At 52.9% G+C, this 20,506-nt stretch overlaps 3 protein-coding genes across 6 annotated transcripts; 2 read left to right on the top strand and 1 right to left on the bottom strand.

Moving 5' to 3' along the window:
• Window positions 1–13: 13 nt before the first annotated feature.
• Exoc3l1 (exocyst complex component 3 like 1) lies at window positions 14–5,534 on the bottom strand. Of its 2 annotated transcripts, XM_008839131.3 has the most exons (14): window positions 5,268–5,534; window positions 4,900–5,052; window positions 4,530–4,705; window positions 4,230–4,449; window positions 2,822–3,434; window positions 2,620–2,737; window positions 2,370–2,495; window positions 2,181–2,281; window positions 1,922–2,032; window positions 1,059–1,188; window positions 844–966; window positions 614–769; window positions 397–521; window positions 14–308 (listed from the first exon to the last, which is right to left on the bottom strand). In XM_008839131.3, exons 2-14 carry the CDS (start codon window positions 4,943–4,945, stop codon window positions 119–121), a joined length of 2,235 nt encoding a protein of 744 aa, XP_008837353.1. In that variant the 5' UTR covers window positions 4,946–5,052; window positions 5,268–5,534; the 3' UTR covers window positions 14–118. The 2 variants fall into 2 exon arrangements, with proteins under 2 accessions (XP_008837353.1, XP_029422300.1); XM_029566440.1 differs by lacking the exons at window positions 2,822–3,434; window positions 4,530–4,705; window positions 4,900–5,052; window positions 5,268–5,534 and having other exon boundaries at window positions 4,230–4,291.
• A 1,292-nt stretch (window positions 5,535–6,826) lies between these two features.
• Window positions 6,827–15,784, top strand: E2f4 (E2F transcription factor 4). Of its 2 annotated transcripts, none has more exons than XM_017799636.2 (10): window positions 6,827–7,040; window positions 7,463–7,572; window positions 7,713–7,874; window positions 8,195–8,238; window positions 8,954–9,015; window positions 9,239–9,533; window positions 10,164–10,367; window positions 14,548–14,595; window positions 14,780–14,824; window positions 14,919–15,784. In XM_017799636.2, exons 1-10 carry the CDS (start codon window positions 6,906–6,908, stop codon window positions 15,032–15,034), a joined length of 1,221 nt encoding a protein of 406 aa, XP_017655125.1. In that variant the 5' UTR covers window positions 6,827–6,905; the 3' UTR covers window positions 15,035–15,784. The 2 variants fall into 2 exon arrangements, with proteins under 2 accessions (XP_017655125.1, XP_008837321.1); XM_008839099.2 differs by having other exon boundaries at window positions 6,828–7,040; window positions 10,164–10,370.
• A 45-nt stretch (window positions 15,785–15,829) lies between these two features.
• On the top strand, window positions 15,830–20,461 carry Elmo3 (engulfment and cell motility 3). 2 transcript variants are annotated; one of them, XM_017799633.2, is made up of 20 exons: window positions 15,830–16,264; window positions 16,397–16,437; window positions 16,529–16,601; window positions 16,782–16,832; window positions 17,038–17,207; window positions 17,296–17,395; window positions 17,470–17,621; window positions 17,706–17,784; window positions 17,874–17,924; window positions 18,008–18,130; window positions 18,219–18,350; window positions 18,451–18,552; window positions 18,655–18,763; window positions 18,871–19,007; window positions 19,101–19,264; window positions 19,366–19,478; window positions 19,567–19,671; window positions 19,781–19,863; window positions 19,950–20,036; window positions 20,141–20,220. In XM_017799633.2, the coding sequence occupies exons 1-20, from the start codon at window positions 16,187–16,189 to the stop codon at window positions 20,147–20,149; spliced, it is 1,959 nt and encodes a 652-aa protein (XP_017655122.1). In that variant the 5' UTR covers window positions 15,830–16,186; the 3' UTR covers window positions 20,150–20,220. The 2 variants fall into 2 exon arrangements, with proteins under 2 accessions (XP_017655122.1, XP_008837320.1); XM_008839098.2 differs by having other exon boundaries at window positions 15,843–16,264; window positions 20,125–20,461.
• The last annotated feature ends 45 nt before the right edge of the window (window positions 20,462–20,506 follow it).

Raw genomic sequence — 20,506 nt, 5'->3', positions numbered from 1 at the left:
ACGTGCCACTGTGCATGGACCCCTAAACATCACCGCCGGCCTTCAACACCCGCGTTCCCCGACACACAGAGTTTCAGATGTACGGTGAACGTGGCTTTATTACGCAGACAGATAGGCATCAGGAGCAGGGGCCTGAGGGGAGGCAGGAGGTCAACGAGGGCGTCCGTGTGGGCACCAGGCTGAAGAGTGCACGGTGGCCAGTGGTGGGCGAGGGCGGCGGGCCCGCCAGCAGCGAGCTGAGTGCGGCCTGGCGCTGCTCTCGGGACACGTCCCCGCGCAGATCCAAGAGGGCGGAGACGTGATCCTCGCTGCGGGAACACAACCAAAGTGGTCAGTCCGGCCCTTCCTCTCTCCCAGGTCCCCTCTCGCCCCCGCCTCCGGCCTCCTTCCCCGCACCTCACGTCGGGAAATTGTTGCCGCAGGCCTGCCACCTCGAGGCCAAGCAGCGTGGGATCGTGGAGGTTGAGCAGTCCCTTCAGCGCGAGCAGCACCGGCGCGCAATGCGCGCTCTCCTCCAGGCCCTGAGCATGTTGGGACAGGGTTTCCAGCTGGCCCTGAGCTCCCACCCGGCTACTGAGAGTCTCAACGGTCTGCCCTCCCAGTGAACTCTCACCAAAGCCAGGAAAAGCTCCTTAAGCTGTGCAGCATCGTGCTGAAGGCGCTCAGCCGCCTGGGTCCGCTCGTCCGCCCCGCGGCACACCAGGCGGCCCTGCATCAGCGCGCGTAGGTATTGCAGCACCACCGTGCGCTCCGCCTCTGCCAGCAGCAGCTGCAGGAAAGGTGACTCTAGATCGCCTTTCCCACCCGCACTGTCCCTTCCCCAGCCTCCTCTCCCCGCCCCACCTGAACGGCAGGCTTCCGCACGCGCCAGAAGTCTCGGCAGAAGCGCGATGTCCGCTCGCACACACCGTCCAGCAACTCAGAACCCAATAACCACCGGCGCGAGGGCAGAGCGGAGAACAGGGGCTGGGGAAGAGGTGACAGAAATGGGGCTGGAGAAATGATCCAGATCCAGCAGAGACCTCCCACCTCCATTAGGACTGGGATGGAAGCTTCACCTGGAGCTCCTCCTGAAGTGCTTCTAATACCAGGCGGCAGATCCTCCTCTGTAACTCGTCCAGGGCGGTTTCTATAGGAGCCAAGACCGCTGAAGCTACCCCGTCGGGCTGCAGGACAGACACTGACGAGCTGGACCGACCAAAGTACTGCTTCAGGACCAAGGCCAAGGCCTGCATGGCCCTCTAGGGTTCAGCTTTTCTGGCGCCACCTTGTGGTGCACGTGTGTGGCGGGCGTGCGGTGGGAAGGGCAGCCCTAAGCTTCGGAAAGTCTCAGGTACTTAGCAAGACTAGGAAGGGCATATTCAGGGAGCTATAATGGGACACACAGCCTTGAGCAAGTCATTCTGTTTCTTTGTTTCCTCATCCGTAAGGGAAGGGAGCTAATCTCAGGAGGGAGTATAAATTCTCCCCTTGTATGTCTGTTCTCCCTGCTTCCATCACGAAGAGCTGAACAAGAAGATAGCCAGGCCCAGTGGTTCGTGCCTATAATCTCAGCACTCAGGAGGCTAAAGCAGGAAGATTTCTACCAGTTTGATGCCAGCTTGGACTACAAGAATGAAACCCTGGCTCAAAGCATGAGGAGGATGAGGGGGAGGAGGGAGGGAATTTTCTTGTTCATAGTTTTAACTTCAGACATTATCTGATTTATAGCCTTGATATCTACTGAAGGGCTGTGATAGATATTTCATATCTATTATCTCATATGATTCTCAGACCATCCTGTTATTTACCAAATAATACTAATGAGAAAAGTGACACTCAGGTAACATAAGATTGGAACCCCTTTGTTGGCCCAAAGTGGTCAAATATGGATGGGATCCATGCATTATAGTAACTCAGAAGGTTAGTGAATGTGTGGTACCTCAGTGCTGATTGGTGGTTGAAGGCAGCTAGTAGGTAGGACACGTAGTGAGGAACCAAGGCTTCTCCCCTGAGGTGGTCTCGGGAGAATCGGATCAGAGCATCACTGAAGCTGCAATGGGCAGAGGGGGCTGCTACTCTGTCTCCCCCACCCTGAATCACTACCCCAGAGCTCCTGCCCCACTGAATGTGTCTTATTCACTCAGAGCCCTTCAGCTGTCCAAGAGCAGGGCTAGGGATTGTGAATGGAATTAGCAAACCTCCTCAGGAATGCACCGAGTTCTGACAGTGCCATGCCATGTACTCGCCGCTGCAGTGACTCACTGACCAGGCTGGTCACACGAATGTTCTCAGCCAGGATCTACAGGCAGGGATGGGAAAGCCTTCAGAAATTCCCTAGCCCTGCTTACCTCCCCTTTCCCTGTGGGAGCTGCCCTCTTCCTACCCACCTGCAGTACAATGGCTGGCATTGGTGAGTGGTAGAAACCAGATGGGTCTGTGTTGGGTTCCTGTTCCCGGCTCCACTCAGCTACTTCCCCATCCAGTGCCTTGTGCAGCCACTGGGCCACACTTGCCTGGGAGAAGGGGTAAGGAACAGCAGGATATAGCAGGCACTGACCATGCCAGAGACAGACATTCAACTAGACAAAGGTCACAGTCATAGGCAGAGTACCTCTGTCCTGTAGCCTAACTAGTCACCTGGACTTGGCCCACAAATGCTGCCTCCAGCTGCTCAATATTCTCTAAGGTCAGGAGGGGCTCTAGCTGGAACAGATCAGCCTCAGGTCCCAGTTCCAGGCTCCCCATCATTTCCTTCCTAGGGATGGATAGCTGGGTGTCATACTGAATCCCCCCCCAAGCCTCTAATTTTCCCATTTCTCACTTCCCCAAGGACACTAACCCCATGTACACATGCAGTGCCCAGTGCAGCAAGGCAAAGGTGTCAGCAGCTCCCAGCTCAGGCCCTTCGAGGAGTTGCTGGACGCTGCGGCGCAGGCCACTATGCAGGGTGTGGGCCCATAGCTGGACCACATTGTAATGTGGTGGGCAGCAGGGTGCTACTAGTGCCTCAGCAGTAGCCATCTCAGCAGGCAGGGTTACCTGCAGAGCCTCCAGCCACTCTGCCAGGGCACCTGGCTCAGGTAGTACAGGTGTTGCAAAATGGACCCGTTCCAGACCCGCCTGTAGTGCCCGCAGACATCTCTGCCTCCAGTCTCGGGGTGCCTGCCCCAGGGGCATTGTACGCTCAGCCTCCACCTCTGCCACACGAACAGCAGCCACCAGCAAGGCTGGATCCTCACGTGCCAGCTGCCCTGCGGCCCCTGCAGCTGCCTCTATAGCCTGTCCCAGAGCCTCAGCCAGAAGGCTCAGCCCCTGGAAGACTGGCAACTCCAGCCCTCCTAGGGGTGTCCACGTCTCCTCTTGCAGCTGCTCCAGGTCCCGCAAACTCACATATGCCTCCAAGAATTGTTGGGCATCAATCAGGGCCTGCGTGTGGGCCACTGCAGCTGGCACTAATAAAGGAGCAGAGACAGCCTTAAGTCTCAGTCTTCCCACTTGTGCTGTGAGTACAGCAAGGGGTCCTGAAGTCTTGAGACTGGAGCGGTAACTATTTACTAGTAAAATAGGACAAAGGTCAATCTGAAAGCATCCAAGCCAAGACCTAGAGGCCTTGAAGGCCACGAATCAACCCTTGAACTAAGAGAGCATGAAATAAAAAATGCTAGAGGGAGCTGGGCATGGTGGCACATGCCTTTAGTCCCAGCACTCAGGAGGCAGAGTCAGGGGGATCTCTGTAAGATCAAGGCCAGCCTGGTCTACATAGAGAGTTCTAGGCCAGCTACAGGTAAAGAGACCATGTCTAAAAAAAAATGTTAGAGGGAAGACAAATGGGGGGACATGCTAGTGTTACCCACCTTGTTAGGGAAATATGTATCTATACATATAAATATATTTGATGCATGCATATATGTCTAATATTTTGTGTGCCTAGGATTGAACACAGGGCCCTGCACATACTAAGCATGTGCTCTACCACTGAGCTACATTCCAAGCCCTTTCAATATGTTAAGCACTGTGATCATAGCCACATGAAGGAGTAGCCATGCTGAATGTACCATCCCATGTTTGAGAACCCCAGGATGAGCTCATATGCACTGTTTCATAAACTCTTTGAAGCTGGGATTACTCTCTGGGATGTCCCTGATTGCATTTCTCCATGTAATCTCTCATCTAGTGCCCGAGCTGCTGATTGGTATGGGTGTTTGTGGACTGTTAGAAGCTGAGGCCTAGGGTCCCAGCACACTTACCTGCCTGAAGTCTTGGCAGCAACTGAGTCAGGGCCTGCAGTTGCTTGTGCTGGGCAACTCGTTCCCGCAGAGGCTCTAGGGTTTTTGAGGCCTGAGCCAAATCTTGGAGCAAGTCATGGGCCTGGCTCAGGTCTTCATGTGTTCCCTGCACAGCCTCAAGGGCCCGGGCCAGCTGCCACACACCAGTCTGTACACCTTCCAAATATGACTGCACCACTGACTATGGAGAGAGGTAGCCAGTAAGGTCTGGCCAGCCCTATAGCCCACCCCAATTTTGCTGCTCCCCTGCCCTGCACCCACCTTAATGCGTGCTTCCAGGGAATAGGTACGCTGCACTTCACGGCTACGGTACTGGCCCAGCCTGGCCAGCTGCTCTGGCTGGTAGAAGATGCCTGAGGCCCACTTGAGTGCTGCACCCCGAGCCAGCTGCTCTGCCCTCTCCTGCTCCGGCCACTCAGGTCCTGGGCAGGAAGAGCCTACGCAGTTGTGTTAGAGAAGGCCTCTGGCTGCCAAACCTGCTGCCCTTCCGTTTCCTCAGCCCATGCCTAGGACAGCCCACTCTTCACTATCCTATAGCACTCCAGCCAGACCTGGCAGGGAAAACCCCACCCCACCATTTCCATCTTTCTTGCCATCATCCTCCCCCCAGCCCAGCCAGGAAGGGTCATACCAGGGAGAAGTATGGGCTGTATTTCATCCTTGGCTGCTGAGTCCATGGTGGGCCTGGAGGAGCTGGAGACAAGGTAAGGAGTGGGGACAAGAGCCTGGGGTAGATCAGGCAGAGTGGATGCTCCTTTGGGCTGTTGTCTCTGTCTTAGCCCCTCTGAGAAAGAACAAGGTTCTTAACTCAGTCCCCTCAAGAAGAGGAAGACAGGTGTGATAGAGGGGGCCACCTGAGAGGCTTTGGTCTGTCTGTGAGGGTTCTGGTTTGTGCCCCTGCAGATACCAAGTGAGGGAGCATGCAAATAGGCCTATCTGCCATCTGCAAGACCCTGTTTCTGCTCTGTAGTGCCCAGGACAGTTTGGTACAGAACTTACGAGATCTGATTGGGTGTCCAGTTCTCCCTCCTCTGCAAACAGCCTTGGCCTTGAGATTGGCCTTCTCCCTCCTGTAGAGCTGGGCACACCCTCACACCCTCACTGCTCACAGGGCCTGGGTGACTCTAGCTGCTCTGGCACCAGCAGCCGAATTCCTCTCCCCAAGGAAACATTTCTCCCACTCCCAGCCCAAAAGCCCATTCTCCCCCAAGGCCCCTCCCTCTCTAAGGCAGAAAGGAAGGAAGTTGAGTCTCTGGCGCTTTATTCCCAACAGGAAAAGGCATCTGCATTTAGATGGGGGGGGCTGGCACACCCTCCCAAGGGGTGGGGGCAGGCACGCACTCCCTGTGATCAAGTCTTGACCAGCTCACCCAGGATCTCTTAGTGCTCAGGGCACACACAGGAAGCTGATTTGGCCTCAAAATGGTTTGAAGGGTGAAGTGTGTGGGGATGTGGATGCAAACAACACAACAGGAAGAAAACTGCTGAAGTCCCCCCTCCCTAGAAGAGGGTATGTGCCTCTGAGGAGAAGAGGTCACCTTTTGTGAAGACAAAGTATGGTGGGTAATGGCAGGACAGGGATTATAAAGGTTATATTGTTCTTGAGAGTGACGATAATGTAGCAGTCACCTAGTGCACCATGGAAATCCACCCTTCAGGACAGAGACTCCCATTCCCTAGCTTCCAGGAATGTAGGTTGCTGAAGGCTTGTAATTCTGAGTCAACATTGCTGTGCAAAGGCCCAGTAAGTACCCTTACTGAACATGAACATCTCAGGACTACTCCAACTTCAGAGCTAGCACCACAGACTGAAGACCTTCCTATACCCTGGTCTGCCCAATTCTGCTTGTTTTCTCATAAGTATGAATTCTCAATAAACTTGCTGTAGGCAGTCTGTCTCCTAGAGAACCTGTCCTAAAATAAAAAAATAAATAATAACAAGGCTAAAAATAAATGAGACTATCAAACACACAATCCTTGTATGTCAGGAACTTCCCTAAGGAATTTACTTATATTCACACATAGGTAAAGTTCTTTGCATGGGCTGAGAAGTGGTGGTAAATAAAGCCCCTGGCCTCTGTGAACTATATGGAGTGTGCAGGCCGGAGAAAGATGATGATGGAGCTGGAGAAGAGGAGTAGGGATGCAGGAAGTGGGCAAGCTAGATATAGTTAGTGCCTTCTGGTTTGGCAGGCAATAGGACAGCAGTAACATGAATGATCTTAAGTCAGAGGGTAGCCCTTAGGTTAAGTCTGTCAGGCAGAATGGTTTCCCTTCCTTAGATGGGTGGGGGCTGGGGCAATTAGTTTGAGGGCAAGTTGGCAAGGAAGATTCAGGGGTACCCTCTACTGCACACACACCTCTTCCACATCCTTCTACACAACTTGTCAAGTCTCCTAGCTGTCCTAGGAATTGTTTTCGTCTTCTTCGGTAATTGGACATTTGCTGATGGTCCCCGAAAGTTTACGTCCGCGTCTGCAGACAGGAATTGTACCAGATTCCCTGAGAGCTGCGAGGCGGAAGCGGAAGTGGCGTTGATGGCTCTTGCGACCCGTCGGCCAGGAACGGAAGCGGAAGTAGCTCCGCCGCCGGCCTGGCCTGGCCTGGCTCAGGGGAGGCGGCGGGCGGGCGGGCGCGATGGCGGAGGCCGGGCCACAGGCGCCGCCGCCCCCGGGCACCCCGAGCAGGCACGAGAAGAGCCTGGGGCTTCTCACCACCAAGTTCGTGTCGCTTCTGCAGGAGGCCAAGGACGGCGTGCTTGACCTCAAACTGGTGCGGCCCGGGCTGAGGGGCGACAGGGGAGATGGTGGGCCAGGCCGGACCAGTAGCGGGAACTGCCGGGTCGGCCTCGCCGAGTCCCCCGAGAGCCGGCCGCCATCCGTGTGCGCTCTCGCGCACGGGAGAGGCGGGGGTGCTGTTTTCATTCATTCCACCGAGGCCACTGAGCGTCAGCTCTGTGTCAGGCACAGGGCTGCAGGTGCTAGCCCTCGTGGTCCTTGGTGGCTGGCATAGGGAAGAGAGCGTCAGAGCATCCGATCGCTGCTAAGCCAGGTCTTTTTCTTCCCTACTGCTGGAGTTCCTTGAAGGAACTCCAGGGCTGGCACCCAAGCTAACCCCCTTCCCAAACCAAGTGTCAGGGTGTAGGTACACTTAAGAGTGGAGCCGAGCGTTCTCCGTTTTCTTCTATCCTCCAGGCAGCCGACACCCTAGCTGTGCGCCAGAAACGGCGGATTTACGACATCACCAACGTGTTGGAAGGTATTGGTCTGATCGAGAAAAAATCCAAGAACAGCATCCAGTGGAAGTGAGTGAGGATGTTTGGGAGGGCAGTAGGGTCTCCCACCCAGAAGTGTCAGGGGTGTGGGCTGATGGCTGCAGGAGTGAGCCGGGGCCTGGGACCCTGAGTTCTTAACAGCCCCTCTCAGTCTCATTCCCCCGGTTCAGGGGTGTGGGGCCAGGTTGCAATACCCGGGAGATTGCCGACAAGTTGATTGAGCTCAAGGCAGAGATCGAAGAGCTGCAGCAGCGGGAGCAAGAACTTGACCAACACAAGGTGTGGGTGCAGCAGAGCATCCGGAATGTCACAGAGGACGTCCAGAACAGCTGATATCCTCCGGCAGTCCCTGCTCTGGAGAGTGGGCAAGGGGCCCTCTGGTCCAGTTGGGTTTGCTCTATGGAGCTCTGGGCTCAGTCCCTTTTGGGTGGATGGTCCTGCAGCCCCTAGTCAGATTCAGACCTCAGGCTCTCTTTTCATAGCCCTTCCTTTTCCAGTCTTAGCCAGTGATTCCTCCCCACTTGGACCTTGGGCTCCAGAACTTTCTCTGAGGGCTTGTGTGTCAGACATCTGCTAAAACATTGGGTCTCCTCTATGGTCTCCCATCTGGCAAAATAAGAGAGGCATCAGCTGTTCTCCTTAACCCCCACACCTTGGCCTACGTGACTCATGAGGACATCTGCAGATGCTTTGCTGGTGAGCAGAGCCTGGATAGGGGGAGATGGGGGTGGGACTGAGCTAAGCAGAGCCCTGAGCATTAGGTTCAGTGCCCAAGGAGAATTCCATCTCTTGAGGGTTCCTGGGGCCTGCTGAAAGCAAAACCAGGCAGGGTAAGTCCTCAGTTTGAGAGAGCTACTGGGACTTTGTGTAGAAACCAACAATATAAAAACGGTGCAAGAGTCCTGGGTGGGTCTCCATCAGCATTGTTCTCTCGGTTTGCCTCTTGGGCATGATAGAGGCACAGAGGGAAAAGTGAGTATGCATAATGTGTACACAGTCTCACATGGTTGTATGCAGAGCACAGTGGCATCCATTTCCAGTCTGTAGTTAATTCATTTGCATTGGGGATGCCGGAGCCATTCCTTCTTCATCTTGAATCCTACAGACAAGTCTTGGGAAAGGGACATATAGGCCTTGGTCAGAATATCTGTTCCTAGGAATCGGTATCATTTGAGAAGTGAGCTGGCACCTGTGGCCAGGTATCTCACTCCAGAAATGTGTTTGAACCCAGATTTCCTGGTTATTGAGCCTGGGCTCTTGGAGAAAGAAGAGTTTTATCTCTGCCTCGGTGCTGTGGGGGTGGTAGAGTCTCTTAGAGACTGGTCTTCTGCCTTGCTCCAAGGAAGAGGCACTTCTATTCCTAGCTCAGATTGAGCTCATGGGCCCTGACCCATTCTCCTTGTCATTCTAGGAGACACCCTCCTTGCCATCCGGGCCCCATCGGGCACCAGCCTGGAGGTGCCCATCCCAGAGGTGGGTGCTCAGCCCTGGAAGGTGGTGTCAGCTGAGGGCGGGTACTAGCTGTGAAGCCTGATAAATTCTGGGTGGGGTAGTAAGGGGAGGCCTGGAGTTTGGGGTTATCTAGGAGGATGGGCAGCCTGAGGAGGAAGACACTCTGGCCTTGACCCAGGCTCGGGCAGGAGCCTTGCCTGCTTGTAATTCTGCCTGTCCACCATGCTCTCCCACCCACCTCCAGGGTCCCAATGGTCAGAAGAAGTACCAGATTCACCTGAAGAGCGTGAGTGGCCCCATCGAGGTGCTGCTGGTGAACAAGGAGGCATGGAGTTCACCTGTTGCTGTGCCTGTGCCTCCCCCTGAGGATCTGCTTCAGAGTCCACCTGCTGTTTCTACCCCTCCACCTCTGCACAAGCCTACCTTAGCCCAGCCCCAGGAAACCTCACGTCCAGGCAGTCCCCAGCTAACCACCCCTGCCCCTCTCCTTGGCAGCACTGAAGTCTCAGAAGTGGCCAGCCCAGCAGCTGAGATCACAGGTGAGACACTATGGTAAGGTGTGATGGGTTATTTTCTGGATCGCACAATGGAGTACCTGCATTAGAGAGTATTGTACTCTGAACTAGAAGAGACTGCTGGGGTTGTCCTTTCCCTAGTCCCTACCTAGCCTCCCTTAGTATTGCAGTGAATATGCCCTTTTAAAATATTTTTTATCATTTATTGGGAGTGGGGAATGTTACAGCATGCATGTGGAAGTCAAAGCATAGCTTGAGGAATTTGGTTCTGTCCTACCATGTGGATTTCATGGATTAAACTCAGGTTGTCATACTTGGCCACAAGTGCCCCCTTGCCAGCTTTGAATATGCACTTTTTAACAAGGAAGCTTTGACTGTGTGAGGGATCGTTTATCCCAGAGCTGCCAGTGTCCCATGTGCCCCGGTAGCCCCTCTTGGACCCATGTGGTTCATGAAGCTTCCTCTCCTAGGCCTTGTGCTCTATCTCCCTCAGTGACTCTTTCCAGAATATTTTTTGGGTGACTGGAAGTAGCTAATTCTTTTTTAAGTCTGGGTACCAGTACTGTGGTGTTCCTCGCCATGGGATCTAGTTCAGTCAAGTTCTAGGACCCACTTCCTGCCCCAATATGATTGTGTTTGGGGATATGGTTGCAGTGATTGGTGACCCTGAAACTGAAAACAAGGACAATGGTGAGCTCCGCTCAATCCCGCTGGGCCTGACAGCACTGGACACCAGACCACTGCAGTCTTCTGCCCTACTGGACAGCAGCAACAGCAGCAGCAGCAGCAGCAATAGCAGCAGTTCATCTGGACCCAACCCTTCTACTTCCTTTGAGCCCATCAAGGCAGACCCCACAGGTGGTGAGTTAGGCTCAGTCTGGTGCTACATCAGACACAGAGTTGGAACTGGAAAGTGGCTTTCCTGTCAACTCTAGCTCTCTACCAGCCAGACAAGGGTGCCTGGCCTCAGGGTCAGCGCTGGTGCCTTTTGCCCCCTTACTGGAACTTCCTGGCTCTCACTCAATCCCTGCCTGCCATCACTTGGAACATCATTGAGCCTTATAATTGAGACTTGCTCGTCTAGGTAGTCATCTCACTTTTCTTATCTTCTATGTCTAGATCCCTTGAAAAATAGTCCCTGTCCCACTCGTGTCTGTCTCCTCATCACCTGCCCCAGTGCTGCAGCTGTGCTGCTCTTGATGTAATAATGCTCAGGCCTGTAAGTTTCTAAAAGCTGTAGGTCTGGCGCTTTCTTGCTCCCTGATGGGGCTTTTTGCTCCTTTGTCTTTAATCCTGTGAGCTTTTGGCTTTTCTACCTCACTGGCTTCTCCTTCATCTCTCCCTGGTACCTCCTTAAACATTGGTGGGTCCCCACACCTGTGAGGGACCAAGGAGATGGTGATGGGTCCCAGCCTCTACATACTCAGATCTTTTACCTGATCTCCATACCTCTATGTCTGACAGTCATCTTCTGCATCTCTAGTGGACATTTCATTCCCACATGTCCTCAGTTGAACTCAGTTTCCTCCCCAAGTTTGCCTTTTCGCTTCTACCATCACTGCAAACTACCATCACTGTCCCTAGTCACTCAGGCTTGACATCTGGGTACCATTCCAGTTCTTTCTCTGCTGCCCACCTCACATTGGCTAAGTGAAGTCTGTCTTGAGCCATCTTCCATCCTTGCATCTTCAGCACTCAAGATAACTACTAGCCACCTTGATTCCAGACTCTTGGCATCCTTTTTTTGAGTATTTTTATTTATTCTTTGATAATTTTATATATGTATACAATGTATTTTAATCATATACAATCCAGATCCCACCTCCCCTCTCCCCTGGGGTCCCACATACTTTCCCCTTTCCTCTTCATGTTCTTTTTTTTTTCTTTTGAGACACGGTCTCTCTGTAGCCCCAGCTGGCTGGAACTCACTATGTAGACCAGGCTGACCTCAGTCTCACAGAGATGCACCTGCCTCTGTCTCCCAAGTGCTGGGACTAAAGATGTGCACCACCTTGCCCGGCCTCTTTTGTTGTTGTTGTTGTTAACCCATTCAGTCTAATTAGCGCTGCCTGCATGCACTAATGAATGCACTATGAAGTCAGCTATCACAGGCAACATACCAGTGGCCCCATCCCCAAAGGAAAAACACACTCCTTTTCCCAGCAGCAATCAGTTGCCAATAGCTACTCTGGTGGAGCTCACGAGCCCCTCTCCTGGTCAATTGACTGGCTTAATCTTGTATAGGTTGTATGCAGGTAACCATAGCTGCTGTGAGTTCATGAATACAGAGGCCATATTATAGCCAAAGATAGCATTTCATAGCACTCCTCTCCATCCTCTGGCTCATAAATTCTTTCCAGTCCCTCTTCCTTGGTAATTCCCTGAGCCTTGGGAGGGTTGATATAAATGTCCCATTTAAGGCTAAGCACTCAACAGTCACTTATTCTCTACACTTCGACTAGTTGAATCTCTGCATTGACTGCTGTCTACTGCAAAAGAAGCTTCTTTGATCAAGGTAAAAGCATAAAAATTTAGGAGGCAAATCCCAGCATCTGAGAGGCAGACAAATTTCTGTGAGTTTGAGGTCAGCCTGGTCTACATAGTGAGACCCCATCTCCAGAAAAAAATACACACACACACACACACACACATTCAGAGGCAGTTTGACAGCATGTCCATTTAGCAAAACAATAGTTGTTAAGAGCCTTTGTCCTCCCTGGCTATGAACTTTTGACAAGGTTTACAGTACCAGACATGACTTTCCTCCTGTGGAGTCAAATCCTATTTAAGAGAAATAGCTTAGTGGTTAAAAGTACCCACTGCTCCAGCAGAGGACCCAGATTCTGTTCCCAGCACTCACATGGCATCTAGTTATAGTTGACCATAACTCCAGTTCCAGGGAGTTGGACACCTTCTTCTGGCCTCTGCAGGCACTGCATACATGCAATAAATGCACTTAGATACATGCAGGCAAAACACTCATATAGATAAAAATCAAAAAAAAAAGGAAACAAAGAAAGAAACCAAGCAAGCAGTTGGTTCTCCATAATAGACATGACACTGTTGCACCAACAGGCTCATCTTGCCTGGCAGGTTGGTATTATAGCATGCAGGGTCCATTGCCTGGTAAGTCCCTTAAAGGCACCCTTCTCTTTACCCTTACTAATGGAATGATCTTTCTGAACTGTAATCCTGATTGGCATTTCTCAGTTTATAAGTATGGCTGGGAATACAGCTCAGTGGTAGAGTACTCTCTAAGCCTACATGAGGACCTGGGTTCAGTCACCAGCAACAGCAGTAAAGAGTACCTTTAATTAGCTCCCTGAGGGGCTGGAGAGATGGCTCAGTGGTTAAGAGCACTTATTGCTCTTCCATAGAATCCAAGTTTGATTCCTAACACCCACATGGTGGTCCATAACCCCCTGTAACTCTAGTTCCAGGGAATCTGATGCCCTCTTCAGGCCTCCAAGGGTAGTGTATGTATGAGGTTTACATACACTCTCGTGCAGGCTCACTTTTTTTTTTTTTTTTTTTTGGTTTTTTTTTTTGAGACAGGGGTCTCCCTGTAGCCCCAGCTGTCCTGGATTCACTATGGAGACCAGGCTGGCCTCGAACTCACAGAGATCCGCCTGCCTCTGCCTCCCGAGTGCTGGGATTAAAGGCGTGTGCCACCACACCCGGTGGCACATAATCTTTTTAATCTTTAAAAAATAACTCCCTGGGCTTATACTGAGTTCAATAATATATAACTGTATTAATTCAACTGTGAACCTAGAAACTTGCAGCCACTTGTGAAAGAGATGTACTCTTGCTTTGGAGTGTGTTACTGAATATGTTAAAGCTGTAGTGAAATGCTTCTTCTAATCATGTAGATATTAAAATTTTTTTTAAAAATGATTGAAAAAAAAACTCCCTGGGCTAGAGAGGTGGCTCAGTGGTCAAGAGCACTGGCTGTTCTTACAGAGGACCTGGGTTCAATTCCCAGCATCCACATGGTAGCTAACAATTATCTGTAACTCCATTTCCAGAAGAATCTGTTTGACACCATCTTCTGACCTCCGTGGGCATTGCATGATATCACACGGGTGCACTTACATACATCCAGGCAATACACTCATACACATAGAATAAAAATAAAATATTTTAAAAATAGCTCTTTAGCCAGGTGTGGCAGCACAGGCCTTTAATGCCAGCTCTTAGAGGCAGAGGCAAGCAAATCTCTCTGAGTTCAAGGCTGGCCTGGTCTACATAGTGAGTTCCAGGCCAGCTGGGACTACAAGGAGACCCTGTCTCAAAAGACCAAAAAGTAATAAAATAATAATAAAATAGTTCTTTAAGTCACATTGAGGGGGGGATGACCCTTTTTAAAAAAAATTATTGTATGTATATGGTATGTACGTGTATGCTGTGGTATATGTGTGAAGTTTTCACCTTCCGCCTTTACATGGGTTCTGGGGATTGAACTCAGGTTGTCAGGCCTAATAAGGATTTTTTACTTGCTGACCCATCTCAGTGGCTCCCCAAAAATCTGAACTTCTAAGCCCTACATATAATATCCCTCATAGTCCACTCTGCTTCATTTTCTTCTGCTTCCCCGTGTCCTCCCAATCAAAGGTTTATAGGAGGTTCATCACACTGTAGCACTATCCTCTTCTGTTAAAGTGTCTTCCACCTCTGCCACATGTCCTAGCCCAGGCTGTAATCTCTGAGCCTGATCCAGAGCATGCACTAAGCAAAGGTTGGTGTAGATGGGGCATCTTCTGCTAGTGTGTACACCCTCAGCTCAGAAAGGGATTTGAGTTCTGTAGTGCCTCTGACTTAAGACTATAACTGTCACCTGCAATGGGCCTCTGGTAGCCTGGGCTCAGCTCTAAGGAACTTATGTCAGCAGACAAGACCAGCTATACCTGGGGCAGGGCCTCCATTTCCTCAGCTCTGTGGAGCCCTGGGGCTGAGGCGTGTAGGACCCAAGGAAGGTAGGGACTATGGTGGGACCCAGCTGGACCTCCCTCCTGAGCATGGCTTTCTTCTCTTTCAGTTCTGGATCTCCCCAAAGAGCTGTCAGAAATCTTTGACCCCACACGAGGTAGGCTGTGTTCCTCCCTTAGGCTGGGGGAGGGTTAAGGATCTCATTGAGTGCCCTTCTAAGGCCCTTATGGTGTGTTAGGTACCCTAGAAAAAGGGTAAAGGTCCTGATGGGCATGTATGTGGGTCCCATTGGTGGGTAGAGAGGCAACAGTCAGATCTAAATGAATTATCTTCATTCCCAGAGCGTACGAACTCAGAACTACTGGAAGAGTTGATGTCCTCAGAAGGTGGGTAGCCCAGGAAGATGGGGGTAGCTTTGAGAAAGGGGTTGGGTGGCTGCTGGGGGTCTTAGACCAGCACCTCAGCCTATGCTCTCTGCAGTGTTTGCCCCCCTCCTCCGACTTTCTCCACCCCCTGGAGACCACGATTACATCTACAACCTGGACGAGAGTGAAGGTGTCTGTGATCTCTTTGATGTGCCTGTTCTCAACCTCTGACAGGAACATGACCTGTGTGGCTGGGACCCAGACTGGCCTGGGAGCCAGCTAGGACCTCTCCCCACCATATTCCTCACAGCTTGAGAACCCCAGACTCCTGGCTTACCCAGCCTTCCCCCATTGCTCAGTCTTCTGGCCATGCTACCCTGTCCTGCATTGACATTTGTGCTGTGCTGGCAGAGCAGGGGAAAAGGGCCCAGCCCTCTCCATATGGAGCCAAAGTGTTTGCCTTTTCTTTTCTGGAGCCTTCCGAGCCAGGCTTAGTTGCCACCTAGTGGCACATGGCCCACCTATAGGGCAGCTGTCCAGCCCACTGCCCTGCTTCACCAGACACTCTTCTCCCAAGGAGGGAAGGGTGGTGTGGAGCTGAGTGCTTGCTAGCTATTACCAACTTCCTTTTCTACCTGTTCACCCTGAGCTTCTGGAACTTTCATGTGTCACCTTTCTGTTGGGCCCTTAGCCCTGCAGATCCTGGGGATGGGCATAGGGGGTGTTAAGAAGGAACTGAGGTATCTCCCTAGGAATCTGTTGGTTGGTCCCAGAAGATTGGCCCAGCCTCCTGATGCCCCAAACCCACCCACTTCACTTCCATTTATTCACTTCCCTCATTTAGAGCCATTTGCAGAGATTTAGAAAGATTTAACAGTAACAATGGATTCCTATATAAAGATTATTTTTATACTTTTTTCAGCAAAAGGAAATTGTAATATTTGTACAGCATCCAAGTCAATAAAGACATGCCTAAGGCTATCTCCGATCTGGTTCTTTGGGGCCCCTCCCTGGGACTGCTGGATGGTTAGCGGGAGTGGGTGGGCCACTTTACTGGAATGGGAGGTGTGGCTGCTGTAGGCTGCCTGTCCTCCCAGCCTTCTGCCACACCTAGGTGTGGGGCGGGGCCAGGCCGCCTCTGCGGGGGTGGGGCGGGCCAGGGCAGGCCCGGTCCTCCCCTCCGGCCCCTGGAACTAACCCGGAACTAACCTGGGCTCCTTTGGGAAGGCCACAGAGCCAGGCCAGTAGTGGGGGCTGAGCTGTAAGGGTCACTGGAGCCACGTTTTGGACAGAGGGACACCCTCCTAGACCGCCTCCCTGACCAGGTATCCCCTCGGCGGGAGGTGGCACGGTAGGTGGAAAGCGCCCACAGCCGGCTGGACCATGGCGCCTCCGCGGAACGTGGTGAAGATTGCCGTCCAGATGCCTGACGCCATCCCACAGCTTATCCAGCTAGACCAGGTCACCCTGTCCGCCCTCCATCAAATTGACCCCTACCTCCTACCTCCGAGTTACCTTTCCCTCGGGTCAGCTTCCCCTCCCCCCACCAACTCCTCCTTACCTTGGCCCCTTGAGTGACAGCTTCACTTGCAGGCAAAGCCCCTGGCCACTGTGCTGAAGGAGGTGTGCGACGCGTGAGTGCCATGGTGCTGAGGGCAAAAGTGGGGGAGGATCAGGTGGAAGAGGCACCCCTGGACTTCCCTCCCTAAGCTCTGTGCCCCGCAGGTGGAGCCTGACTCACTCGGAGCGCTATGCCCTGCAGTTTGCTGATGGGCAAAAGAGATACATCACTGAGAATGTGAGCCCCCTCTTAGCCCCACATTCCACCATAAGATCCCTTTAACCTACTGGCTTTGATTCAGTAAACTCATTCTCCCTGCTCTGAGTGTGAGCCCTTTTACTGACCTCCGCCCCCAACCAATGACCCAGTTGACCATTTCCAAGCCCTCTTTGACTTGCTCCCCTTTGTTTTCTCCAGAATCGCATGGAGATCAAGAATGGCAGCATCCTGTGCCTCAGCACTGCCCCTGTAATGTCCCTTTCCACCCTGCTGTCTCCTGCCCTGCCCCTCTGCTAGGTCCCTTTCCTGCCTAGTGGCCTCTGCTTGCTGGTCAGGAGGCCCCCCCCACCCCAGCCCCTTAGTGCCCCACCTAGTGGACACCCAGGTCCTCACATTTCCAGCTCCTTTGGTAACACCTGTGCCTACATCTCTGCTCTGCTCCCGCTCCTGTCAGGACCTGGAGGCTGAGAAGCTACTGGGTAGGCTGCAGAGTACAAGTCGTGAAGGGCGCTGTGAAGCCCTGAGACACCTGGTTCTGCTGGCTTCAGACATGACCTTTGCCCAGGAAGTCATCAGCCGTGATGGGCTTCAGAGACTAAGCACCATCATTGAGAATGGGGATGAGTGAGCACAGGGCTGTGGTGGGCTGGGCAACATAGTGGGGCTTAGGAATCCTAGTCTGGTCCTACTCATCTCCGGATGTCCTCTGTAGTCTAGGGGAGGTGCTGGCTCTTGGTCTGAAGGCCTTTTTGGAGCTCATGGAACATGGTGTGGTGTCCTGGGAGACGCTCAGCATCCCTTTTGTCAAGAAGGTGGGTAGCCTTTTCCAGGGGAGGGCCAAGATCTGACCTTCACGGATGGTAGTGACACCCTCTGCTCCTCCTAGGTGGTCTCTTATGTGAACATGAACCTGATGGATGCCTCTGTACAGCCCTTGGCCCTTGGGCTGCTGGAGAGTGTGACTTTGAGCAGCCCTGCTCTAGGCCTGCTGGTCAAGAGTGAGGTGCCACTGGACAGGCTGTTGGTGCACCTGCAGGTGTAAGCCTATAGGGGGCAGTACAGCTAGGGGAAAAGAGCTAGAACACAGATGTGCAGCTCAGCCTGTTCCTCCTCTTGCCATAGGATGAACCAACAGCTACAAACCAAGGCCATGGCATTGTTGACAGCCCTGCTACAGGGGGCTAACCTCACTGAACGTAAGGTAAGTGTTCTGCCCCAGGTGGCTGCTGAGATTGGTGCTATGCTGCAGTCTGGAACAAGATCATCTAAGCCCCTTCCCACACATTGCAGCACATGCTTGACTACCTATGGCAGAGGAATCTTCGCCAGTTCATCTACAAGGTAGGATGGACCAGAGCAGGAAGACCCCCCTCCTCTGTCTTCCTTTCCCAGTGAGTCATATTCACAGCCTGCCTATCTTCCAGAACATCATCCATAGTGTAGCACCCCTGGGTGACGAGATGGCTCATCACTTGTACATACTGCAGTCCCTTACACTGGGGCTGCTAGAGCCACGCATGAGGACACCACTTGATTCCTACAGCCAGGTGCTTGTCTTTGGGGTACACAGGCTAAGGGGTTGCCTAGAATTTAGCTTTGAATCTATGATCTTGACATGCCCCTCCTTAACTTCAGGAGCAGCGGGAACAGCTGCAGGCCCTGCGCCAGGCTGCCTTTGAATCAGAGGGGGAGTCCCTGGGCACAGGGCCAAGTGCTGACCGTCGCCGGTCTCTCTGTGTCCAAGAGTTCCGAAAGCTGGGCTTCTCCGTGAGTGACCCCGAGCTTAGTTCCCACCCAAGCCTCCATGCATGCTATGGTTGTTCCAAGACTATAGCCCCTCCTGAACTGCCTGCTCTCCCACCCCTAGAACAGCAACCCAGCACATGACCTGGAACGTGTGCCCCCTGGTCTGCTAGCCCTGGATAACATGCTCTACTTCTCCAAACATGCACCCAATGCATACAGCCGGGTTAGTGACAGAATGGGGCAGGGTGGATGGCGACAGCCCAACTTCATCAGGGGCTCCATGGGCTGAGCTGAGTGTTACCATGCTCTATTCTCACCACCTCAGTTCGTGTTGGAAAACAGTAGCCGGGAGGACAAGCATGAGTGCCCCTTTGCCCGGAGCAGCATCCAGCTGACGGTATTGCTGTGTGAGCTGCTCCGAGTTGGGGAGCCTTGTGAGTGGGGCTGGACCCAGTGCATCTGGGGACAAGGGACGGAAGGGCAGAGAGGGCCAGGGGCTACAAACATTTCTCCCTGAGCCCCTCCTGCCCCCCTGCTCCAGGTTCCGAGACAGCGCAGGACTTCTCACCCATGTTTTACGGCCAAGACCAGAGTTTCCATGAGCTCTTCTGTGTGGCTATCCAGCTGCTGAATAAGACCTGGAAGGAGATGCGGGCAACCCAGGAGGATTTTGACAAGGTGGGTGGGGTGGAAGTGGCAAAGCCAGGGCAAGGGCTGTTCTGGGAAGGGATCTAGAGCTCAGTCCCCAAGCTGAGCTTAGGGTGGTCCTAGGTAATGCAGGTGGTACGGGAGCAGCTGGCCCGCACACTGGCCCTAAAGCCCACCTCCCTGGAGCTCTTCCGAACCAAAGTGAACGCCCTTACCTATGGGGAGGTGTTGAGGCTGCGGCAGACAGAACGGCTACACCAGGAGGGCACACTGGCCCCTCCCATACTGTAAGTTAGTAGTGTCCCCATTCTCAGCCCCCACCTTCCCCAGTGCCTTGTGGGCCATGCTTCAGGTCAATCCCAGTTAATGACTCATACTCCCCAATCAGGGAGCTTCGGGAGAAGCTGAAGCCAGAACTTCTTGGCCTGATCCGCCAGCAGCGTTTGCTCCGACTCTGTGAGGGGATGCTTTTCCGAAAGATCAGCAGTCGGAGGCGCCAGGGTCTCTGAATGAACCCAGGAAGGGCGGGGGATGTGGGCTGGGACCAGAACCCCTCTCATCATTCCTTTCTCTTCCCCTTTCTGTGTAGACAAGCTGTGGTTCTGTTGCTTGTCACCCAACCACAAAGTGCTGCAGTATGGAGATGTGGAGGAGGGTGACAACCCACCTACCCTAGAGAGCTTGCCCGAGCAGCGTAAGGAGGGCAAGGCTAGACCTCCTACACCTACTCTCCCTCTTCCCAGATGACTCATATAATGGGCCAGCCTTGAGCCACAGTGGTCAGCCCATTCTTCTTTCTGCAGTCCCTGTGGCAGACATTAGGACACTCCTGATGGGCAAGGACTGCCCCCATGTCCGGGAGAAGGGCTCTGGAAAGCAGAACAAGGTGAGTGCATCGGGATTAGAGGCTCCTTCCTACCTACCTGTCTCTGTCTGTCCCCTGCTCACTGTCCTCATTCCCTGCATTGCTAGGACCTCTATGAGCTGGCTTTCTCCATCAGCTATGACCATGGGGAAAAGGAAGCTTACCTCAACTTCATTGCCCCCTCCAAGCGGGATGTAAGTGTCTGAGCCAGGCTGAGTTAGGCAGATGGGCAGGAGGAACAGATGGGCAGGCCCTCACAGAGCTGGCCTCATCCATCTCTAGTTCCACCTGTGGACAGATGGGCTGAGTGCCCTGCTGGGCAGCCCCATGGGCAGTGAACAGACCCGGCTGGACCTGGAGCAGCTGCTAACTATGGAGACCAAGTTGCGCTTGTTGGAACTGGAGAATGTGCCCATTCCTGAGAATCCTCCCCCAGTACCCCCACCCCCTACCAACTTCAACTTCTGCTATGACTACAGCATCACTGAGCCTTGACTGAAGTTGGCTATGGGCCACAGTTGCTGCTACCACTGCAGCACCACAAAGGAGGGCAGAGAAGCACAGACAACCTGACCAGCAGAGTCTCTAGCACAAATAAAGTCAGCATGGCCTATAAAAATATGTGTCCAACCAGCTCAGAACCTGTGGGCTAAGCCTACTGATA

This window comes from Nannospalax galili, unplaced genomic scaffold, assembly GCF_000622305.1.
Source record: "Nannospalax galili isolate Female #2095 unplaced genomic scaffold, S.galili_v1.0 scaffold799, whole genome shotgun sequence".
In the NCBI taxonomy this organism is placed as follows: domain Eukaryota; kingdom Metazoa; phylum Chordata; class Mammalia; order Rodentia; family Spalacidae; genus Nannospalax; species Nannospalax galili.
The sequence above is the reverse complement of the archived record's forward strand: the minus strand, read 5'-3'. Positions and strand labels throughout refer to the sequence as shown.

What these genes read in the sequence shown, in the direction of transcription:
- Exoc3l1 (XM_008839131.3), bottom strand. Translation starts at nt 4,945, where the DNA reads ATGGACTCAGCAGCCAAGGATGAAATACAGCCCATACTTCTCCCTG. An exon ending in GCTGCCAAGACTTCAGGCAG is followed by an intron (nt 3,435 to 4,229) that starts GTAAGTGTGCTG and finishes CTCCTTTATTAG; the next exon opens with TGCCAGCTGCAGTGGCCCAC. An exon ending in CAACAATTTCCCGACGTGAG is followed by an intron (nt 309 to 396) that starts GTGCGGGGAAGG and finishes GTGTTCCCGCAG; the next exon opens with CGAGGATCACGTCTCCGCCC.
- Elmo3 (XM_008839098.2), top strand. Translation starts at nt 16,187, where the DNA reads ATGGCGCCTCCGCGGAACGTGGTGAAGATTGCCGTCCAGATGCCTGAC. An exon ending in GCTCCGAGTTGGGGAGCCTT is followed by an intron (nt 18,764 to 18,870) that starts GTGAGTGGGGCT and finishes CCCCTGCTCCAG; the next exon opens with GTTCCGAGACAGCGCAGGAC. An exon ending in CAGCAGTCGGAGGCGCCAGG is followed by an intron (nt 19,479 to 19,566) that starts GTCTCTGAATGA and finishes CTTTCTGTGTAG; the next exon opens with ACAAGCTGTGGTTCTGTTGC.
- E2f4 (XM_008839099.2), top strand. Translation starts at nt 6,906, where the DNA reads ATGGCGGAGGCCGGGCCACAGGCGCCGCCGCCCCCGGGCACCCCGAGC. An exon ending in AAGAACAGCATCCAGTGGAA is followed by an intron (nt 7,573 to 7,712) that starts GTGAGTGAGGAT and finishes CCCCCGGTTCAG; the next exon opens with GGGTGTGGGGCCAGGTTGCA. An exon ending in TGGAGGTGCCCATCCCAGAG is followed by an intron (nt 9,016 to 9,238) that starts GTGGGTGCTCAG and finishes ACCCACCTCCAG; the next exon opens with GGTCCCAATGGTCAGAAGAA.